Source organism: Aphelocoma coerulescens, chromosome 4A (genome assembly GCF_041296385.1).
Source record: "Aphelocoma coerulescens isolate FSJ_1873_10779 chromosome 4A, UR_Acoe_1.0, whole genome shotgun sequence".
NCBI classification, from domain to species: domain Eukaryota; kingdom Metazoa; phylum Chordata; class Aves; order Passeriformes; family Corvidae; genus Aphelocoma; species Aphelocoma coerulescens.
In genome coordinates this window covers 6,902,782-6,922,352 of record NC_091018.1, presented here as the reverse complement: position 1 = coordinate 6,922,352, position 19,571 = coordinate 6,902,782, and the positions used below count along the sequence as shown (strand labels likewise).

Sequence of the window (19,571 nt, the reverse complement as noted above, 5' to 3'; positions counted from 1 at the left end):
TTATTTGTTTCTAGCTTTTTATTTTTCAACCCTCTTTAGACAAGACCCCCAAAAAAGCTTTTTTGCCCGAAACAACTGTTGCAGTATGTCCAAGTCATTTATTGGTAATTTTTTTAGCTGATTGCCTGAAAAAATCCCAGATTCTGTATGTGGGGTAATGGCAGATACACAGGGCAGTAACTACAGCTGATCAAGGTCCTGTAGTAGTAGTAGCAGCACCTGATCTTACCAAGTGCACTTCTTCCAAGGGGGAAAAAAAGCTACAGATGGTACAGTATTTGCCAGGACCACACATTCCTATTCGAACTGTTATGCTTGTTTGCAATACAAAATACAGTAACTGAAGTAATTTCATACTCAGCTAAATAAAAGTAATAAAAGAACAAATCCCTTTCACTCAGAATTTTCTAAATAAGCTTAATTAACTTCTGGGTAAAAGAAGTATTTCTAAAAATACTTGGAAGGGGAAGGGCTTCCATGAAAAATCCCTCATAACAGAAAGTTTATTTCCTTTTGCATTGGCACTGCTTGCTTTTAGAGAAGGAAATGTACAATGCATCTTCCATTTTTGGATGTGTGGTAACAAGCAATTGCAGTGTAGAGCAGGATAACAAAAAATCTAGAGAAGAAGGAATAAAGAAATAATACATTCTGGACATCTAACTAAGCCTTTACTTGGGAACCTGTCCAAAGCATCCACGAAGCTGCTGTTCTAAACATTTCAACCCTATGCAATGTACTGCTAAAGTTGTATGTCCCTTTTTGTATCCCTTCCTACTGCCACATTATTCTTTCTGTTTAGTTTGTAAAACCTGCAAATTATTAGACAGACTCAGAGAAAGCCTCTGTTTTACCCTCTAGCAGATGCACTCTTAACAAATTCTTACTGAGGAGTCCTGCAATAAATGTACACTTAAACTCCTGAGTTTTTTTGACAGGTTACTGCAGAAGCCTCTTAAGTTCCAAGAACCTGTAATACAGGTAAAGAAAACTGAATAGGAAAAGCTATCTGGAAGCCATTTTTCTCAACAACTTTCCACAAGGTACTTTTTCAGTCCATTTTTGCAGTCATCATACCAGCTCTCAGCAAACACCATAGTATTGGTTATGAATATCAGCAAAATCATGAACAAAAGTAACATGAAGCAAAACACTTCAATCAAAAAAGAGACAGTAGTAGCTTCAAGACTATCACTTGAAAAAACATTGTGACAAAAACATTTCAAAGGTATTTATGTACCACAGTGCATTCAGCCATGCTCTAGCTAGGATTGATCCCTGAAGCTTCATTGAAATCCTAGAAAGATGAAAACTGGCAAAATCACTCCTCCAGGACAGCATCACTGAAATAAGAAAGGCTCAATAGTCTTGCTATCGAGGGCCAGAGGACACTTTCCAGAGTGAAAACTGAGAAACGGCATCCAGGAGCAAGGTTTGCCTTCAGTTAGTTGTATTTATTAACTGTATTTGGCAAACTTCAACTGGTTAAGCAAGACAACGGTTACTGTACATGCAACTTAAAACACAACACCTTTATAAAACAATGATTTTACATGGTAAAAATCAATAAATCACAGCAACAACTTCTCCTGACTATTTCCCCACCACCATTACTAGATCTCCCACACCACTTGTGCAGTACTAAAAGTCACAGAGCGCTCTGCTGCTGTCTCAGAAAAGTTGAAGGCCACTTTTTATTTTATGGAAGTCATTCTGGGTCCACAACAATCCTCCTGTCATGGGAATATTCAATTCTGCAGAGCTGTGAGGAAAAGAATAAAGCACATAATCACTAGGCTGATTTAGAAGCTTACATCACTAAAGTAATTTTGATAGCACTTTATTTCCAAAACATTCTCATTTTTAGCTCTGAAACATTTATCTGCTGAAATGTCCTTAGTTTTTTAATCAGTTTATTCAAGAGAGGCAATAGTCCTGAAACATGAAAGGTACAAGGCACAAACCAAAAGAAAGGTGACCAGATACCAGCAATTGTGAGGGAGAAATGACTGCAGAAATAACCAGAGAACAATTTTCATCTGAACCTTCATCTGTCCTTTGCAGCTAGGAATACAAGCTCATCAGGTGAAATGCTAACACAGCAAGCAATTGACACGAGAACAGTCTGTCACAAATCTTAAAATGCTTATCCTGTACACTGATACTACCCATTTCTATGGCTTTAGAAAAAAGTCATGGGACTTAGACATGCAACCCCTAAAGCAACAGCAAGTCAGCAACTCCACCCTCAGAAAACTCTCCAAGTGGTCATTATTGCCAAATTTGTTCCAGCTGTCAGGTAAAACTGATGCTGGGAGCTAATAAAAAGTACATATGCTTATCACAAAACCCAAAACATCTGCCTGAGGGGTGATAGCAGCTATTCAAAGCTTCAGATTGCCTCAGCAACACTAAACGTGAACATTGACAATACACATGCACAGCATACACCAGAAAATCCAACAATGAACACAATCTTTTGGGAGGAAGGAATTGCAGAAGGACAAAGAAGGGCATTGCTTTTAGAAAGGGTGTGTCCCATTGCCAATGCTGCAGATGCTATTCCAAGCACCTTATGGATCTTTTCAAAGTAAAATGCCAAGTTTTCACAATCTCTCATACCATCTTTCAGTACCTGCCTTCAAGAGCCTGGCAGAACAGCTCTCTGCAGACAGAGAACTTGGAGGGCAGTACCAAAATTAAATAGCAAACACCCGTTTTGGAACAGGCCATACAAAAACCTTTGATGGGGAAGAAAATACCCGCACAGCTACAAGCCAGAGGACAAGGTTTCTGCACAGAAGAAAATGTAAGCAGTCAAGAAAATCTGCTTCTTTCTGCCTTGGGGAAGTCAGACCACCTTTCCAAAACCACATGTCCTTTGGCAAATGGAGAAGCTGCTATGCAAGGGAAGTAAGAATAATGAACAAGCTGCCATTGTAGCACTCCTGATGAAACCTGGATTATTTCCAGGCTCTGCTTCAGGAATAAATCAGCTTCTGCTCCTTTCTATTTGTGGTAACAACAGGTTTTCCTCATGTTTCTTTCTAAGATTTTTTTCTTGGAATCCTGCCAGGCTGTAATCTGAGTGGAACAAACTGTCTGCCCCTTTCCCCACACAAAGAGATGCAGAAACACATGTTACTTTTGGCCTGCTATATGCTTTCTTATTTTCTGCATGAGTATTTTCTAGTAATACGAGCTGCATGACACATTACACTGTTCAGAAAACAGCCTGAAATGTACGTATCTGGCCTGTAGCTTTTTAGCCTGCAATTAATATACTATCAGTCCTCACTATGACTAAATCATATTTCAAAATGCAGTCTAGGCATCTTCCTCCAAAGGAACATAATGTGACTGATAAGGGAAGGTCAATTAATTTGATCCCATGGAGGATGGCCAACAGGATGGAGAAGAATGCAAGCCTTACTTTTTGGAAGATTTGAAACTGGAAGTTTGGAACCTGAACACAACTCTGAATATGTGAAAATATGAACACCTGCAAGATTTCTTCTCAGTGAAATACCCCAGGCTGCATGATTCTCAGTTCTTCACACTGCTACTAGATTGGGCCCACCAACCACAGAAAAGAATCATGGATTAGAAAGTTGTCCAATCAAGTGTTAAGGAAAATAACTGCAATTTGTTTCTATTCTGAAGCATTCCTTGGATTCAAATAATAGGAGACAGGTTTATATGTATGTGATGAAATTGATTTGACAGCTTACACCATTCAAGTTCCTATGACTTAAAAGTGTGAAATACTGACCCTATTAAAACATCTACAATGGGATGGATAACTGGATAAGCTTCACTTAGTAACAAAAGTGATCTGACCAAAGCTTTATAGAATGCTCCCGTTATTTCCAGGACAAGCTGTGTTTCTTTACTGAGGTCAGATCTGCAGCTCTAAATTACTAGCTACAGCTCTAAAAGGTCACTGGGCACTGCCAGCCTACTGAGGATCAGAGCCCCAGCTAATAAAAACACAAGTTGTCAAGCCTGCTGGGGCTGTGCTGATACCTGCTAAACAGCAGTATTTCATAATCCTTGCAATGTTTTTTTTTTTTAAATGAGCAGGAGGAGTGAAGATAGAAATATTGTAAGATGGCGTCCTCAAAGGATACCATTAGGGTTAGGTTAATAAGTATTAGAGACAATAGCAGATATTCGGGTCAAACCATTTAAATAGAAGTAAAAAGGAAATCTCAGCCTTAATTTTTCACATGGTATAGTAAAAGACACAGGGAGAGAAATGCATTTCATGGTTCAGGGGCAAAGTACCGCCCACACCATTACTTACTTTGTATTGAGAGACTTCCACTCATCCCTCACTGGCTGATCAAGCAGGGACATCATAGAATAATTATCCAACATGAGACCATCAGGGTCATCTGTCTGACCTGGGAGTTTCCCAAGAGGAAAGTCTTTCCATCGTACTTCATCTAGATAAAAACAGTACAAAACCAGGAAGTCTGAGTTTCCCAAAGAGATTGTCAAAACACAAGATGACCCTCCCCAAGTCCACAAATACTGCCTCATGCAACTCAGCCATTCAGCAAATGATCTGAACCAATGTCACAAAAGCAGAGGACAGTTTTACTTCTGTCCTCAAAACATCCAGTTCTAACAAGCTGTTCACATCAGCATAACTAAGATCTCTTCTCCTTTTTTTTTTTACTTCAGAAAATTTCCCAGTGGATGGAGTACAAGAGTTCAGTCTTCTAGTGGCTGTTTTTCCTTTAAATGCCATTTTGACTTCAACTCTTCTCCGCCAACTTCCTCCTCCTGTGTTTGAGTCCCTCCATGACTCATCCAAAATTCTTAGCTACAGAGACCTCCAACCCCCATGAGAAAGTATAGCTACTGTAACAAAGCTAACAAAACACTTGATATACTGTTTATTCCTTCTAAAAACTTGTCTTGCTCCTTTCTGTTGTTTGCCACCATGTCATAACAACCACTTTCCCAGAGCATAGAACTTAGGTTCATAGACAAACTGTGCTTTCAAATACCCCCAAGTCTGACAAAGAGAAATCCAAGAAACATCCATATTTTCTTCACCATTCACAGCTGGCATATATGCTGCCCCATCAGTTGAATACACTGAAATTTCAAAGTTTGGAAAAGCCTAATAAAATAATGAGACAGTAATAGCACGCTCCTGGAAAACACACTCGCACTATTTTAAGAGCTTAAGAGAAATGATTCCTGCATGTAAACAAAAGACTGGAAACTTCACATTTTTCAGTAATCTGGCATTTAGATTACTTTGAAGCACAATTTAATTATGGCCAGACCCAAAGGGCTGAGATGTCTTTGCATTTCAATTAACCTTTGTCAGTGATAGAGTCACTTTTTACCTGTGGTGATCTGCCAGGCAGACCCTTGCAGTGCTGCCCTTTTCTCAGCAATAGCCACCATGTCACCAGAATGAGCAAGTCCTTCCAAAGGATTTGTTTCAGTTACCATCTCCTCTTCCTCCTCTTCCACTTCTTCTACACCATCATCTCTCTCTAGCACATCTTCTTGTTTCTCTACAGTCTGCCCTTGATTTTTAACCTGATTTTCTTGCCTGGCTCTCCACTGCAAGCTCTCTATAGTATAAATTGGCTGTTCACTGCCATCTGAAGAGAGGCCTGGACTGGACAAAGGGGCACCTCCTTCTGTGTAAATGGAAGCAAGATAGAGAAGGTTCTTCCGAGAAGAACGTGGCAAGCGAGGTCTCATGATTGTGAGGATCCTAGAAAGGAAAAAGGGCAATGGAAAAGTCTTAAAAGGGTTGATAAATCTTCATCTAGAGTCTTTTTTGCTTGTAAGTGTTTGTTTTCTCCAGGACAGCTAGCTCACATAGTTCATCTAACAGGCAAAATTTGATTATCCCCTGGTCAGTGGATGCTGAAATACTCCATCTTTGTGATTAAAATTAAAGACTTGGGATACTTCTAACTGAATTACTGCTTTGCTGTTTTCATGTATAAAAGTTAGGAGCTGTGGTAAATTCCTATCACCTGAATAAGCAGTCACATCTCTACCAAGTCACTTTGTTTCTGAACAGGTTGCTTTAAAAGCCTCCCCAGATAACCTCTGCTTTCATTTTGAAGGTGCAATCGTTTAGAATTCTTTTCCTTCTTCTTTTTGTGCACAATCAATGGGGAGATGAATAGCAGCAAGCATGGCTTTATATGCACCTGCTACAATTTCTGCCAGATCCAAAGAGAGGCAAGGGAATGCAGCTATAGCTCAGCGTATCACTAGGAAACCAAAGCTGTTAACAGAGCACTGTTTGCAGTTCCCTTTCCAGGTCACAGGATCAAACTTACAGCTGAAGAAGATGTGGGGTTGCCCAGCAGGGAGCTTCCAAGCAACTGTCAGTCAATCTTATCCACTGCAAAGGGACTTTATGCAGGAACAGCTCCTTCACAGACACCTGTTTGTTACAGTGTTGCCTTTTCTTCCCTTCAGAGAAGATAATGAAAACAACAGGGTGCTCAAAACTCATCAAAAACATACCCTTCATCCCTCTGCATTTTTACTGGAACACATCCTCAAATAAGCTGGCATTTTAACTCAAGTCCATGACCGGATGTATCGACCAAATACATCAAGGTTGTTACAAAGGACTTGGCAATGCATGGGCAGCTCAGATAGCTCCACAAGACCTGACCACAGTGCAGTGCAGACATTCCCAAGCTGGCCCTGAGCACGTCACTCCAGACAGGAAAGCCACAAGATGTGTTTGAACAGTTTTATCCCAAATAAATGCAGTATACTGTATCTGGGACCCAGTATCATTCCAGATAGCTCTGCAAAGAGTAGATTGAACAGCTGGGAACTAGCACCACTCAGGGATCTTGGTATATCATAGATATGTTCAGCACTGAGTGAAAGCACCAAATAATAACCTGTGACTGCCTGAGATACTGGCAAAATCTTTGTGCAGCCTGAGCCAGACCAGGAGAGGACAGAAGAGACACCAAAATTAAGGGATGGAAGCCTATGCAAGGATGCACTGTGTCACAGTATTAAAACCCTGTTAGCAGAATACCTGTGACACTGTGTAATTAAGGCCCTTCAGTGCTCATCTCTGTAATGAAACATACAGTTTGCCAATTTTAAAAGTTCTAAGTCAGGAACTGAAAACAAAATATTACTTATTACTTTTGTTTAAGTTTAGAAGGCATAAAAATCCTGTGATAGGATCAATAAAGGACAGCAACACTATTTAGTATCCTATAAAGTCAGGCTTCTGCTAAGGGAGGAAAGAATTGGGAACAGGGATCTCAGACTGCATATAACAGTGGCAGATAGCATATAAGGATGTTATTTCCTACAAGTATTGATATCTGGAAAAATTAGCACTTAAGGGCCTGATCCTTCCTGCGAGAGACTGGCTTTTCCTATCCTGAGGAGGCTGCAGCAAACTTACCAATAACAATTTCAATTTTTTGCTAAGAAATACATAACATGCACAAGCTGCACGTTGAAAAGTCTAAGAAATGCAACAATAAAAGCTTATGTTCACGTGACAAAATATACTAATTAGGCAACTGCACTTTATGTATAAAGGTCCCACCACTTTATTAGTGTAGGTTTACACTAGTACAGAAGAAACTCTTACACTTTTTTAAACTCAGAAATTCCAGACACACTCACCAGCGTTTACTTTGGCAATGCCAGTCAGCAACTCAGAAATCCAGCTGATCAAGAACTGAGGCCGGAGTTCTGAAGAGTCAGAACATTCCTTCAACTCTATAAACATTTTCTCTATTAGGATCTGTGTAAAACTTCGTGAAAGGAGGCCTGACAGCAAAGGCTGCCAAAAGCAGTAAAATGTCGGGGGAATTTTGAATTGCCATACCTCTTTATTTGCTGCAATAAGAAGAAAAAACAAAACAGAGAAGCCAGAAATTGGTGCTTTGTAATTTTTTTATGAAATATAGGTGTGACACTCGCTCCAAACTAAAGAGGTTTGTTCTAAGATGATTGATTCCAGCATATTTCCTGAGGCCCTCACTGAACCTGAAAATATTATTTTTCTTATACTAGGCAAGTAAAATAAGTAGCAATTTGATAATTAGCACAAGGAAATTATGAACACAGGAAGATCTACCTGTTTTGCTAATCCCTTTCCAGTTTCATCTTATTTCACACATCATTAAGAACTATTCTGTCTAAAAATGTATTGCAAAGAGAAGGTTCATTGAGCAAAGCAACATAAAATCAAAAAGCTTTTAAATTTTTCTACTGTTATATAGTCATGGAAATTTGAGAATCTTTCTTGGAAAGTTCTTTGGTGGTGAAATAGGGGATTTATTTATTTTCATTCCCTCTAGGTGCCTAATTCTCTTGCAAACAATAAATGCAACTCCACACATATGGGCAGCAGCTTGGAACTATGATTCAACTGGTCAATGAGGCTCAAAAAACCCCATCCATTTTGATTTGCTTCAAATCTTCAGTGTAGAAAAGAAACTAGTGGGAGTTCCTGAAATCAGCAACTACTGCAGAAAAAGGTAGAGATGCAAGCTTTGAAAGATGTTTTGGCTAGATATTCAGTGCTGAAGAACTATCCTTCCATCCTAAGAGACTTAGGCAAAAGCAATAGCTAAGCATGGCCATAAGGGGTTCTGCAGAACAGGACAAAAGATGTTTAAGGACCCAGATATACAAAAAATATGCAGACAATCACAGATTTCAATATAATGAGAAAAAATGAAAAGACTTGGTCATAACATTAGCTATGCATTTTCTACTTGCATGGTGCATAGAACACTAACCTTCATACTTGATATTTAGCATCTTCAGACAATCCATCTTTGGGATGAGAAAGCCATCACTGAGAAGAGCTTCAGCCACTGTCTCCCTAGAGCAGAGAGACTTATTACTGCCACTTACTCCTTTACCTATCAAAACACCACTTGCACCAGTTCTGAAACAAGTTTGACAGCGAAATACCTGGAACTGTGAGGACGGAATGGAGAATTTTTTGTTTGAACAAAAGATCTGGTAATGCTGTTCTTGTACATGAGGAGTTACAGCTCTTACCTGTAACATTATACTCTCTCCCCTCTACAGTTACAATGATCAGATTTCTCAAAGTGGGTCAAGATCTCCATGAAAATTTATATGGTAATAAGAAAGTCTCAACACACTAGGTCCTAGAGGCTCTGTAGTAATAGAAAGATAGAAAATACAGAAAATGCCAAGTATTGCCCTGCAATTTTTAAGAATTCTAAAGGTTACTGTGAAATCAAAATCTCTACAGGGTTGTTGGGAGTTTTTGAAGACACTGAAGATGCTGCATGCCTTGGGGCCAGCATCGCTAAGTCTGGGAAAACACCTTGGAGACCATCTGGCACAAGGAACACTGCTCGTTAACACAGATCAACAACTCAGTCCTCAAAGATGTTGAGGAAACAGACTAACTGCTTTCTCCATAATCAGGTATAGGACATTATGAAAAGGCAATTTAATAGGTCTACAGCCCAGTTCAGCACTGTACCTTTCAGTACCTCTGAAGAGGTACTTCACTGTACCTCTCTTTATCAGAGACATACCTGTTTTCCTGCATCAGGTCTTTGATCTGAGCCAAAATCCAGTCCACTTCTGAAGAGGAATCAGACCACAATTCTCGAGACTTTGAAACAGACTGCATAGTCTGCATAACCTGAGTGAAGGAAAAATTCAAGCATTAAAAGAAAATATACTCCCATGGCAAACACAAAAACATTATTGCTATGACAAGAAGATGCACATGCCACATGTACTTCATCAACAGCACTTGAAAAAATTCACAGAAGTTCCCCTTCCTTGGGATCTCAAGTAAGTACAGATCTCCTTTATAAACAAAGTGTCCACATTAGGAACTGTCACAGCTCAAATTGTTTGTTCTCTGTAGTGAAGATTTTCTTTGGCAAGCCATGTATGACAACATTAGCAGACAGACCTGCACAAGGAACTAAGACAACAAGGAAGAGAAGACAAATTGCCCAAGAAAGAAAAGAGAATTAACTAAAGTGGTGATCATCAGAGTGCACTTACACGAAACTGTTCATTCTTGTAAGATATCAGAACATCTCTGACTTTTTCTAGAAATAAACATAAATATATCATTTAAGCAGAAGATCAACTATGTAAGGGAATTTTGTATCTGAGGAAGCTGCTTAGTTTTGCTAAATTTACACTCAAGGAAGGCATCAAATGAAGCCAGCAATTCTGTTCAGACAACAGACGGAAGACTCCCAAAACTCTCAGACTTTTCCAGCAACATAAATTTTCTCAAGTGAGGTTGAACCACAATTTCCATATTTTATCACTAACAGTAGCCAAAGACAGGTAAGTTGGATAAACCCAGACAGCTCAAAAACAAATCCCTAAATAGATCAGTGTAGGAAGAAATTGTTCCCACATGCAGTTTATGTTCTGATGCATATTTGTATTCCTAATACTTGCATTTTGCATCAATTGCCACAGCGCTACAGCTATTCACAAACCAAAGTGCTACAAATTTGGAGAAATACTACCAAACCAGTCAGTCAACCCCAAGGGCAATCTACCAAGGCCCAAAGAGGAATCCCAAAATCTGAGCTGAAGGTATATCTTTATGCTGGAAGATGACATATTTAAACTGCTTTCTCTAGTTCATCTAATCCTTGTATCTGCTATTGGTCTAGGAACACCTACCATGGAATTCCTTGTGTTTCTGACGGGCCTCATGCTGCGGGGTTTGAATCTCCCATCCATCACTGTCCAACTCTGCATTTGCTTCCACCTCTTCCTGCTCTTCTTCCTCATCCTCATCCTCACTTTCTTCACACAAGTTATTGCCCAGCTGACGGCTCCAATACATCTTTCGTAGCCAATCCAGCACAACATCACAACCTAATGGAGAACAGAAAACATTATCTTCTCAGTGAGAATTTGTTACGGCAAAAAATAATATAGGCAGCATATTGCTAACTTGTATTATGAAAATAAATACTACTAACCAGTTATGAACACTGAAAACACAAAAAACTTCATTAATGAAAAGGTGAACAAGTTTAAAAAACCCAAACAAACAAACAAACAAAAAAAAAATCCAAACCCCAAAATCCAGTATCACATGCATGGTAAGTACCCCTCATTATTAGTAACTAGGTCCCTGCAGTGGCATTCTGATGAGAAAATGAGTCAGTACTTTAGCATCACCATGGTCAACATAGCATCTACAACAATAACATACTTTTTTTTGTGCAGGGACTACACTAGGCATACATCAGATAGCACAGAAAGAAAATGCCTTTACTTCCAACAGCATTTTCCCAATTCAATCGAAGGACCCTGCTGAAGATTATTTAACTGGCTTCTCCATCCTTAACCCAAAATTCCCAGGAATCTCTTCAAATGCTATCACCTGGTCATTCATTCAGGTTTGCAGTATCTACATTTCTCCCTAAATGGGATTCTTTAAGAGTCTTAGGTATTGCTAAACCATCAAGAAAAGCTTTTACCTATTTCCCCAAGATGAACTTCCTGTGCTGTAAAAAAGCAAAACCACCAAACTCTTGTTTCCAGTAATTTTTTCAGGGATAGAAGAAAGCCTCTGAACATCTCTCCTGTAAGGAACCACAACCTGGAGCCAGTGGACACAGCTCAGCTACCCCCACAGGGCAGTGGCAAATCCTCCCAGTATCCGATACCACAACTCTCCCTGCCAGGACAAGCGCACTGCCTGTCCTGCAGCACCCCAAAATGAAGGTGGGGTGCTCCCCTCAGGGCCTGCAGCACTGGCAATGCCACCCCAAGCATGCCTCAGGCCACCCCTCCCAATGCCAGGCACTGGTGGCACTCACCCTTGCGGCACAGAGCCAGCCGCGGCAGCTTCCCATGAGTCAGCTCATGACGGAGGTCCACAACCCAGATGGGGATGTCCACCTGCAATAACAGCCAACACATGTTACCCCTCTGTTTCCACTGCATCAGGCCACACCTGCATGCAGCCCTGCAAAGCTGCAGAGAGCCTCTAAGTGGGAACAGCGCCTTCCCGGCCACTCCTGCACCGTAGTTCCCCTGCTTCCCACTTCAATAATGGGCCAAGATCCCCCAGTTCTCTGATGCCACTCCTCCTGTGGTCTAGGACCCACACAAACTCGCATTTTACAGTTTAAGTTTTTCAGTGTTACATGCAACAACAGATTTCTTTTTAGAGAGAGGTGTTACATGTAATTTAATGATCCTGAGAAGCAGTTCAATTATATTTAAATGGATGAGACATGCTGGATAACTATATATCAAAGACACAAATAATATAATATATATACTCAAATTTACACAATAATTTGCACGCAATTTTTTGCAACTTCCCTGAGGACAACTACCTTAAACCTTTAAAAGTTTCCTACCCTAACTACCTTTATGCAAGACCTTTGCTTTTAAGCTTGTTCAGTTTTAAAAAGTGAGAAGCAGAACTTTTCTCAAAAACCCAGGAAAAAAATAAAAATCAATTCATCATTCTCACACAGGGGCCCAAATATATACAGAAGAGTCTCAAATACTGTCTGTCCTTCACTGCCAAAACTTGTTCAGTCCCAGGTATGGTGCTCAGTGCAGCTGGCAGTAAAAGGACTCAAGTTAGTCCTGCTACTACAATTACAGCTTGAACCTTCCCTCCTCCATACCACGTGGAAAAGCTCACCTGAAGAAAGAGACACGAGATTTAAATACCTGCAAATGTGGTTTTTATGTATAACCTTGCTTGTCAAAGACTAGAATTTATAAACCACCGATTTAGCTCTTTTTCCTATCTCAGTAGCTAAGAAAAATGTGTGACAGTATGTCAAGTGGGACTACACAGATGTAAATCAAGACTTTTGATCACATGTGATTCAAAAATCTTTAATGATCATCAGCCTTTGTTACTCTTATTGTGACTTCAAAGAACAAACTTTTAGATCCAGTTGCAATAAGGCTGTTTACAGCTTTGCACCTGGAATAAACTAGCATCTATATCTATTATTTTGGCTACAAAAGAATGACCGACCCCCTAAAATTTCCTCCACTCAGTGTTGTTGTTAATAACCAAAACGTATCTTTCTGTATAGATGTAAATTATCAAGCAACTCTTATTTAATATTTACCTCTCTGGCTAACTGTCTCAGAGGAATGCTGACCATCTTCTGTTTCCTTTCCGTGATCAAGTTGACAAACCTACATGTGGGTTACAGAAAAAATGAATTACTATCAGGAGCTGCAGAGAAGCTTGGAACTCCAGAGACAAACTCCCCACGTGCTGTACAACCCTGTGGTCCCAGAGACACAAAGTGAACTTAGACAGTTTAATAATGACATCTGTCCAGGTCTTTCTCTCTCTCTCAAAGCACACAGGCCTTCAGAGCCCTTACCTTACAAGAGCCAGCCCATAAGAGAGGATGAGCTCATGCGACTTCAATCTGCCAGATGAATCGAGGACCTTACAACGGATCAGTTCTGCCGTGCAGTCCACTGCAAGAGGCATTTTTGGACCATATCTGGAGGCAAAGGAAAACCAGGTGAGCAGTCTCACATAAATACACTCACCCTGTAAAAATGGCAACTTTCCAACTACGTTTTGTGTTCTGTGGTACATAACAGCCTGAGAAATGGTAGGCTGAGACAGAATCAAAGGCTCTTTCCAGAAGGCTTCTATTGGAACAGAGTGATTACACGGTTACTCCTAAGCTCACGTTAAATGAGTACTTACTGGTAGAAAGCACATACACAAGATGCATTACATGGGCGGGTTCTGTGTAAGGATACAGCAGGGGCAATTTGGGGGCCTTGAATATGCTCACCGCCTCGAGAAATCAGCCCGTGAAGTTACAGGCATGCGGGGCTTCTACCTCGCCTGCTCCCACGGGGCCACCGTGCTCTTGGCATAAGCTACGTGCCCGGAGCTTCCCGCAATGGAGAAGGTGCCCTGAAAGACGGGGCCGCCTGCCTGGCTGCACCGGCGGCCTGCACACACAGCCCCGGCCGCGGAGCTGCTCCGGTGGGGAGCTGCGCCGGGTCCTCGGCGGCCGCCTTGGCCCAGGACCGCGAGCGCCGGGCACAGCCTGGGCGAAGGGCACAGAGGGGCCGCTCCAGGGACAAAAGGGCAGCCCCGAGAGCCGCATCCCGCTCCCCGCCCGCGGCCCGTACCGGCTCTTCCATGCCGAGACGCGGTCCAGCGCATCCTGCTGCAGCCGGCTGTCCCCGCAGTACAGCCCCACCATCACCTGGTCCCACTCCGCTCGGCCCCTCCACGCCACCACCGTTCGCAGCGGCTTCAGCCGCCTGCGGGCCGGGGACGAGCTCGGCCGCCCGCGGCGCCAGCCCGGGCCCGCACGGCCCGACATGCCGCCACCACTAGCGCCGCTCCTCCCCCCGCCTCCCTGCGGCCGCCTCCGCCCCGCGCGCTCTGCGCCGCTTCCGCTTCCCGTTCCCGCCGCGCTCGGGGCGGGTGTGGCCGCCTGAGGGCTGGCTGGCCGGCTCCGGGCCTGCAGGACGGCGGTGGGGCTGCTGTGGGGCTGCTGCGGGGATCCGCTGCGGGGATCCGCTGCGGGGATCCGCTGCGGCCGGAGGGGCTCGGGGCCAGTGCAGAACGGGCGCATTCTCCCCTTGTGCAGCTGCGGGGAGCTGAGGGACGGTGAAATGTGTCCTGAATCAGGGCGAGGGGAGCCTTGCGATAAAGCATAGGACCATCCACAACGGCCACACCATATGCCCGAGAATGTTGTCCAAACGCTTCTTGAGCTCTGTCAGCCTTGGTGCTGTGACCATTTCCTTGGGGAGCCTGTTCCAGGGCCCAGCCACCTTCTGGGTGAAAAGTCTCTTCCTAATAGCCAACCTAAACCTCCCCTGACTCAGCTTCATGCCATTTCCTTAAGTCACTGGTCATGAGAGTGAAGAGATCATTACCTGCCCCTCCACTTCCCCTCGTGAAGATGTTGAAGAGCACAATGAGGTCTGACCTCGGTCTCCTCCAAGCTGAACAAACCAAGTGATCTCAGTGCTCCTCATAAGACTTCCCCTCCAGACCTCTCCCCTTCCTCATGGCCCTCCTTTGGATGTCCAAAACTGCACAGAGTACTCAAGGTGGGGCAAGCACACTTTTTGGTCAAGAACTTTTTTCTAATATCCAACCTAAATCTCCCCTAACACAATGTCAGGGCATCCCCTCGGGTCCTGTCACTGGTCACCAAAGGGAAGAGATCGGTGCCTGCTCCTCCTCATGAGGAAGTTGTAAACTGATGAGGTCTCCCCTCAGTCTCCTCCAGGGAGAACAGACCAAGTGACCTCAGCTCTCCTTATACAGGTTCCCCTCAGGGCCCTTCACCAGTTCTTGATTTTTATGTAACAAAGTCACTGGGCTACTAGCCAAAATATCGATGTGTTTTTGTTTTTCAAAAAGAAGTACATAATCTACACTACTCAATACCATTTTAATGTAATTTACTTTCTTGAGGCACAGATATAGATTAGGAATAATTCTCTTTTAACTGAATAGTCTCATTACGTATGTTTAATTTTAAAATAACTAAAGTTTTTGAGGGATAAAAAAACCTACATCACATTGTTTGTACAGCAGGATGATGTTCTAAGATTATTTTGTTTAGGAAGTAAAAAATTCAGTATAAAATAACATTTAAGTGTTTAAATTTCATTAAGGTTGTATTTTGATTTAGTTTTGATTAAGTTTTGTTAATATGTATGATTTTTCTGTTCACAATAGCATTCTAATGCTGCTTTATTTTTATTGAAGCATGAGGTAGCTTCCCTCTAATCCAGTGCAATTATAATGAATTAGTTTTTGTCTAAAGTGAAAGAAAAAACATTGCAAACACAAAGCCCATGAGAAGTTGGAGAGGCAATGACAGTTGGTAACATGCTTTTATTTTGAATCAGAATAAAAAATCAGAAACTGGATATATCTTAAGAATCAGATTGTCAGGATGCAGTGAGGGCCAGCAATACCTGGAAGGTCAGTCAGTGAGCCAGAATCCAAGCACCAAACCAAAACTGCTGGAGCAGGGTCCTCATCAGCCAGGGCCTAGCTACACAGTACCGGGTGAGATGTGCTGAACAGGGCATACCCAGAGATGGCCACCAGATTCAGCCAAGATTCCTCTCATCATGAGGCAGATCTGTGCTGATGAGGAGTGAATCTGCAAGCCCCTATTAGGATCACATCCAGTGACCGTTTACTGGGGTCACACAGACCAGTGATCACCTGTTACATCCAGAGTGAAGCAATCACTTTGATAAGACCACAATGAGACATTTTGATTGAGTAAAACCATTTGGTTCTAATAAAGACAAAAGAAGAGAAAACATCTACATGTTTAACATGAAGATACGTGTTGATACAGATATAACGTCCAAAATAAGAAAGATGTAATGAGGCATTTTTAGCCCATGAAAATCTTTCCATCTTTATCAGTTAGAAAGTGAAAAAATGCCCACTTTTCATAGAACCATAGAACATCTCAAGTTTAGAAGGGATCCATAAAGATCATCAAGTCCAACTCCCTGGTCCTTGCAGGACTATCATATGACACTAAACCTTATGACAAAGAGCACTTTTGCCTCCTATAATGAAAGTATCAGTAAAAAGAACACATTCTTGCAAAATGGCTTCGGATTTTTCAGTAAAAAATTACTTCGCACATGCTAACTTGAACTGACCTGTGAATCAGCATGTAATAAATACAGCTCCCCCTCCTTTTTCATTTTCCCAGCACTCTCCAGTGTGATAGCATGAGGAGTTGCTTGTCTCTGGAAAACATCAACACGGCTTCATACAGTGCAGAAGTGATGGGGAAATGGGGCCTATGCTTGGCAATACATCTTTGCCAAGGAGGTGAGAGTCCTTCCCATCTCTAGACCACACTTCTGTCTCATGGAGTCTCTTAGTTACATGTTTCCTAAGCAAGAGGAGCACTATGAGACGTTTTGGTTTAATGAATGATAAGGGAAAAACACTGCTGCCTGCTGGTATTACCCATTATGAGAGCAGTTTGTGGTACGGTTCCCTGATGACTCCAGTGCAGCCCAGGAAAGGAAGGGACTTAGGCTTATCTGTGCTTATGACTGGCTCCTTTGGCCCTGATGGGGAGCTGGTAATTATAGAATTATAGAATATGCTGAGTTGGAAGGGACCCACAAAGACCACTGAATCCAACTCTTAGACCTGCACAGGACACCCCAAGAATCCCATCATGTGCCTGAGATCATTATCCAAATGCATCTTGAACTCAGACGGGCTTGGTGCTGTGACCACCGCCCTGGAGAGCCTGTTCCAGTGCTCAACCACCCTCTGGGTGAAAAGCTTTTTCTTGATATCCAACCTAGGAGTAGGTGAGAGCAATGGCATAAAAATGGATTGCATTGGGTCCCCAGATGTGATTTTTAGCTGTGTGGTTTCCTTAACCAACCACATCATGCACTTTGTGCTTAGAAGTCACCATCTTCCTAGTTTGCTACATTCACCCCCAATGCTTTTATTCTTACTATATTCTAAAACTCTGTCCTCTTTCAGTTAAAAATAACGTATTTAACACAAATTGTCTCACAGTGGGTTAAGGACTAAGCTGCTTCTGATGCCCAGCATGCTAAATAAATTCATGGTCATGAGGTGTCTGCTAGACCCTTAGACCCTTTGGCACTTCCTTGTGAGCTTGATTTCCTAACTAGGTTTCTAAAGAAGTGAGTTTTGTGCCTTCCCATGCCAGCCAAGCACTTCCAGACTAGCATTGTCTGCTCATCAGGAGCAGCAGAGAGGACGAATCAAGCCTTCTGCAGCAAGACAAAATGAGCTATACTGGCTATCAGCTTTCTTGTTCAAATGAGATTTTGGGGCATAACTGCACAAAGTGAGGTACTTTACTACTACTGCAAGTGGAAGCCTGACCCAGGTAGCCAACTGTTCTGTGTCCTGTATCCTTTTCTTACATTAATTTGCAGCTCCATCTCCCTACCCCTTTTGCCACAGAGTGGTGTGGATGCTAAAAGGCAGGAGCAGAGGAATTTTCCATCTGCTGAAGCATTTGTGAAGTTTTTCCTTTCTCATGCTTTAGCTGAGAAACAGAGAAAGACGGTTTGGTAAACTATCCACAGGTGCAGGCTGTTGTGAGAACAGTGGAATTGTTTTCAGTCTTGTGAGAATAATATTTTGAAATGGGTGGTTATACTGCTCAGCCACTCACTGTGGTGGGTGGCTAGCCAAGGGGCCAATCATGTAATTTCTCTTTTGCTATCCATACTATAAAAGATGGGCTTTTGGCATTAAAGGAGTCTTAGCTCTTGCTTTGGCCATATCATCTGACCTGGACTTATGTCATGATTTTCGCCATCTCTCTGGGGATAACAGCGACAGAGTGGCAGCAAATTAGCTGATGCAATTTGGTCTTGTGACTTCCAGCACAGTTGCAGAACTTGTGAGGTGAGCAGGGTTTGAACTGAGGTAGAGGACTGCTCACTGTGGCCATTCATCACTGTTAGATAATATTACCTCCTACTTGCTTCCCAGCCAGTGACATCCTGAATTAGAAGTTCAGCACTCCTGTCCCTCTCTTCTGTTTTCTTAATATTGTGTACATTCAGTGGGCTGAATTTCCAGTGATTTTAGCCATGTTAACTCCATAGCATCCTTCTGTGCTCCTGTGCTTTGAACATAGTGCAGTTATTATTCTAACCTGTCCCAATCTGGAACAAAGCCTTAAGTCCCTTCAAGAAATCTCTTGGTCAAATATTTCATTATGGGAATGTTGGGGTTTTAGTTTAGTCCTAGTTTTTTTTTCTGTTAAAGGAATTTTTTCCCATATGCATGTTGCTAGGGGACAAATGGATGTACTTACGAAAGACAAAAACATCGGCCCGTTTGGGGGTGGGGTGGGCCTGGCTACTCCTTGTTTCACCTGGGCGTGTTGGGAGTTCGCTCTCAGTGTCTGGAGAGAGAGGCTGCAGAGAAAGGAGCTGCTGGTTCCCGTTTTCAGCGTCTTTCTTTCTGCTGGAAACAACGCTGGGATCCCAAAGCTGCTTTCCCTGCCCTGCTGGAGGCCGGGCCGTGGCCGCCCTGCCCCGCTGCTGCTCCGAGCCTTCGCTGCGTTGTAGCCGTGCTCGCCCTGCCTGCCTGGAGCCCCGGGGGGTTCCCCTTTTGGATACATCTCGTCTGCCACCCGGGATTTGTGTTTGTGCCTGCCGCTCCAGCCTGCCGTTCCAGCCTGCTGTTCCCGAGAACCCGGGATCGGCTGCCCAGGGGTTTGTGAAGTTTTTTTGTTCCACCCTTCCCTGGGATCCCAGGGCACCAGAGCAGCCGCGTGCTCCCCGAGCTCGCTCCGGAGCGCCCCCTGCAGCCGCGGGGGAACCATCGCACCTGCCCTGCTCACCGGGAGCCGCCAGCGCCCCTGTCGGCTGCGAGCGGAACTGCACCCGAGGGGAAAGGGCCGGACAGCCGAGAAGGCTGGGACTGGGTTTGTGTTTGCTGTTACTGCCATAGTTGTTGTTGTTTTGTTCGACTGGTTATCTATCTATCTATCTATCTAGTAAAGAACTGTTATTCCTATTTC

At 42.9% G+C, this 19,571-nt stretch overlaps 1 protein-coding gene across 1 annotated transcript; it reads right to left on the bottom strand.

The window, feature by feature from the left end:
* Positions 1-1,517: 1,517 nt before the first annotated feature.
* Positions 1,518-14,400, bottom strand: LAS1L (LAS1 like ribosome biogenesis factor). The gene is made up of 13 exons (XM_069015136.1): positions 14,164-14,400; positions 13,389-13,514; positions 13,125-13,194; positions 11,841-11,922; positions 10,690-10,887; positions 10,048-10,094; positions 9,564-9,673; positions 8,784-8,869; positions 7,660-7,875; positions 6,327-6,462; positions 5,367-5,746; positions 4,307-4,448; positions 1,518-1,762 (listed from the first exon to the last, which is right to left on the bottom strand). Exons 1-13 carry the CDS (start codon positions 14,358-14,360, stop codon positions 1,672-1,674), a joined length of 1,881 nt encoding a protein of 626 aa, XP_068871237.1. The 5' UTR covers positions 14,361-14,400; the 3' UTR covers positions 1,518-1,671.
* Positions 14,401-19,571: the final 5,171 nt, after the last annotated feature.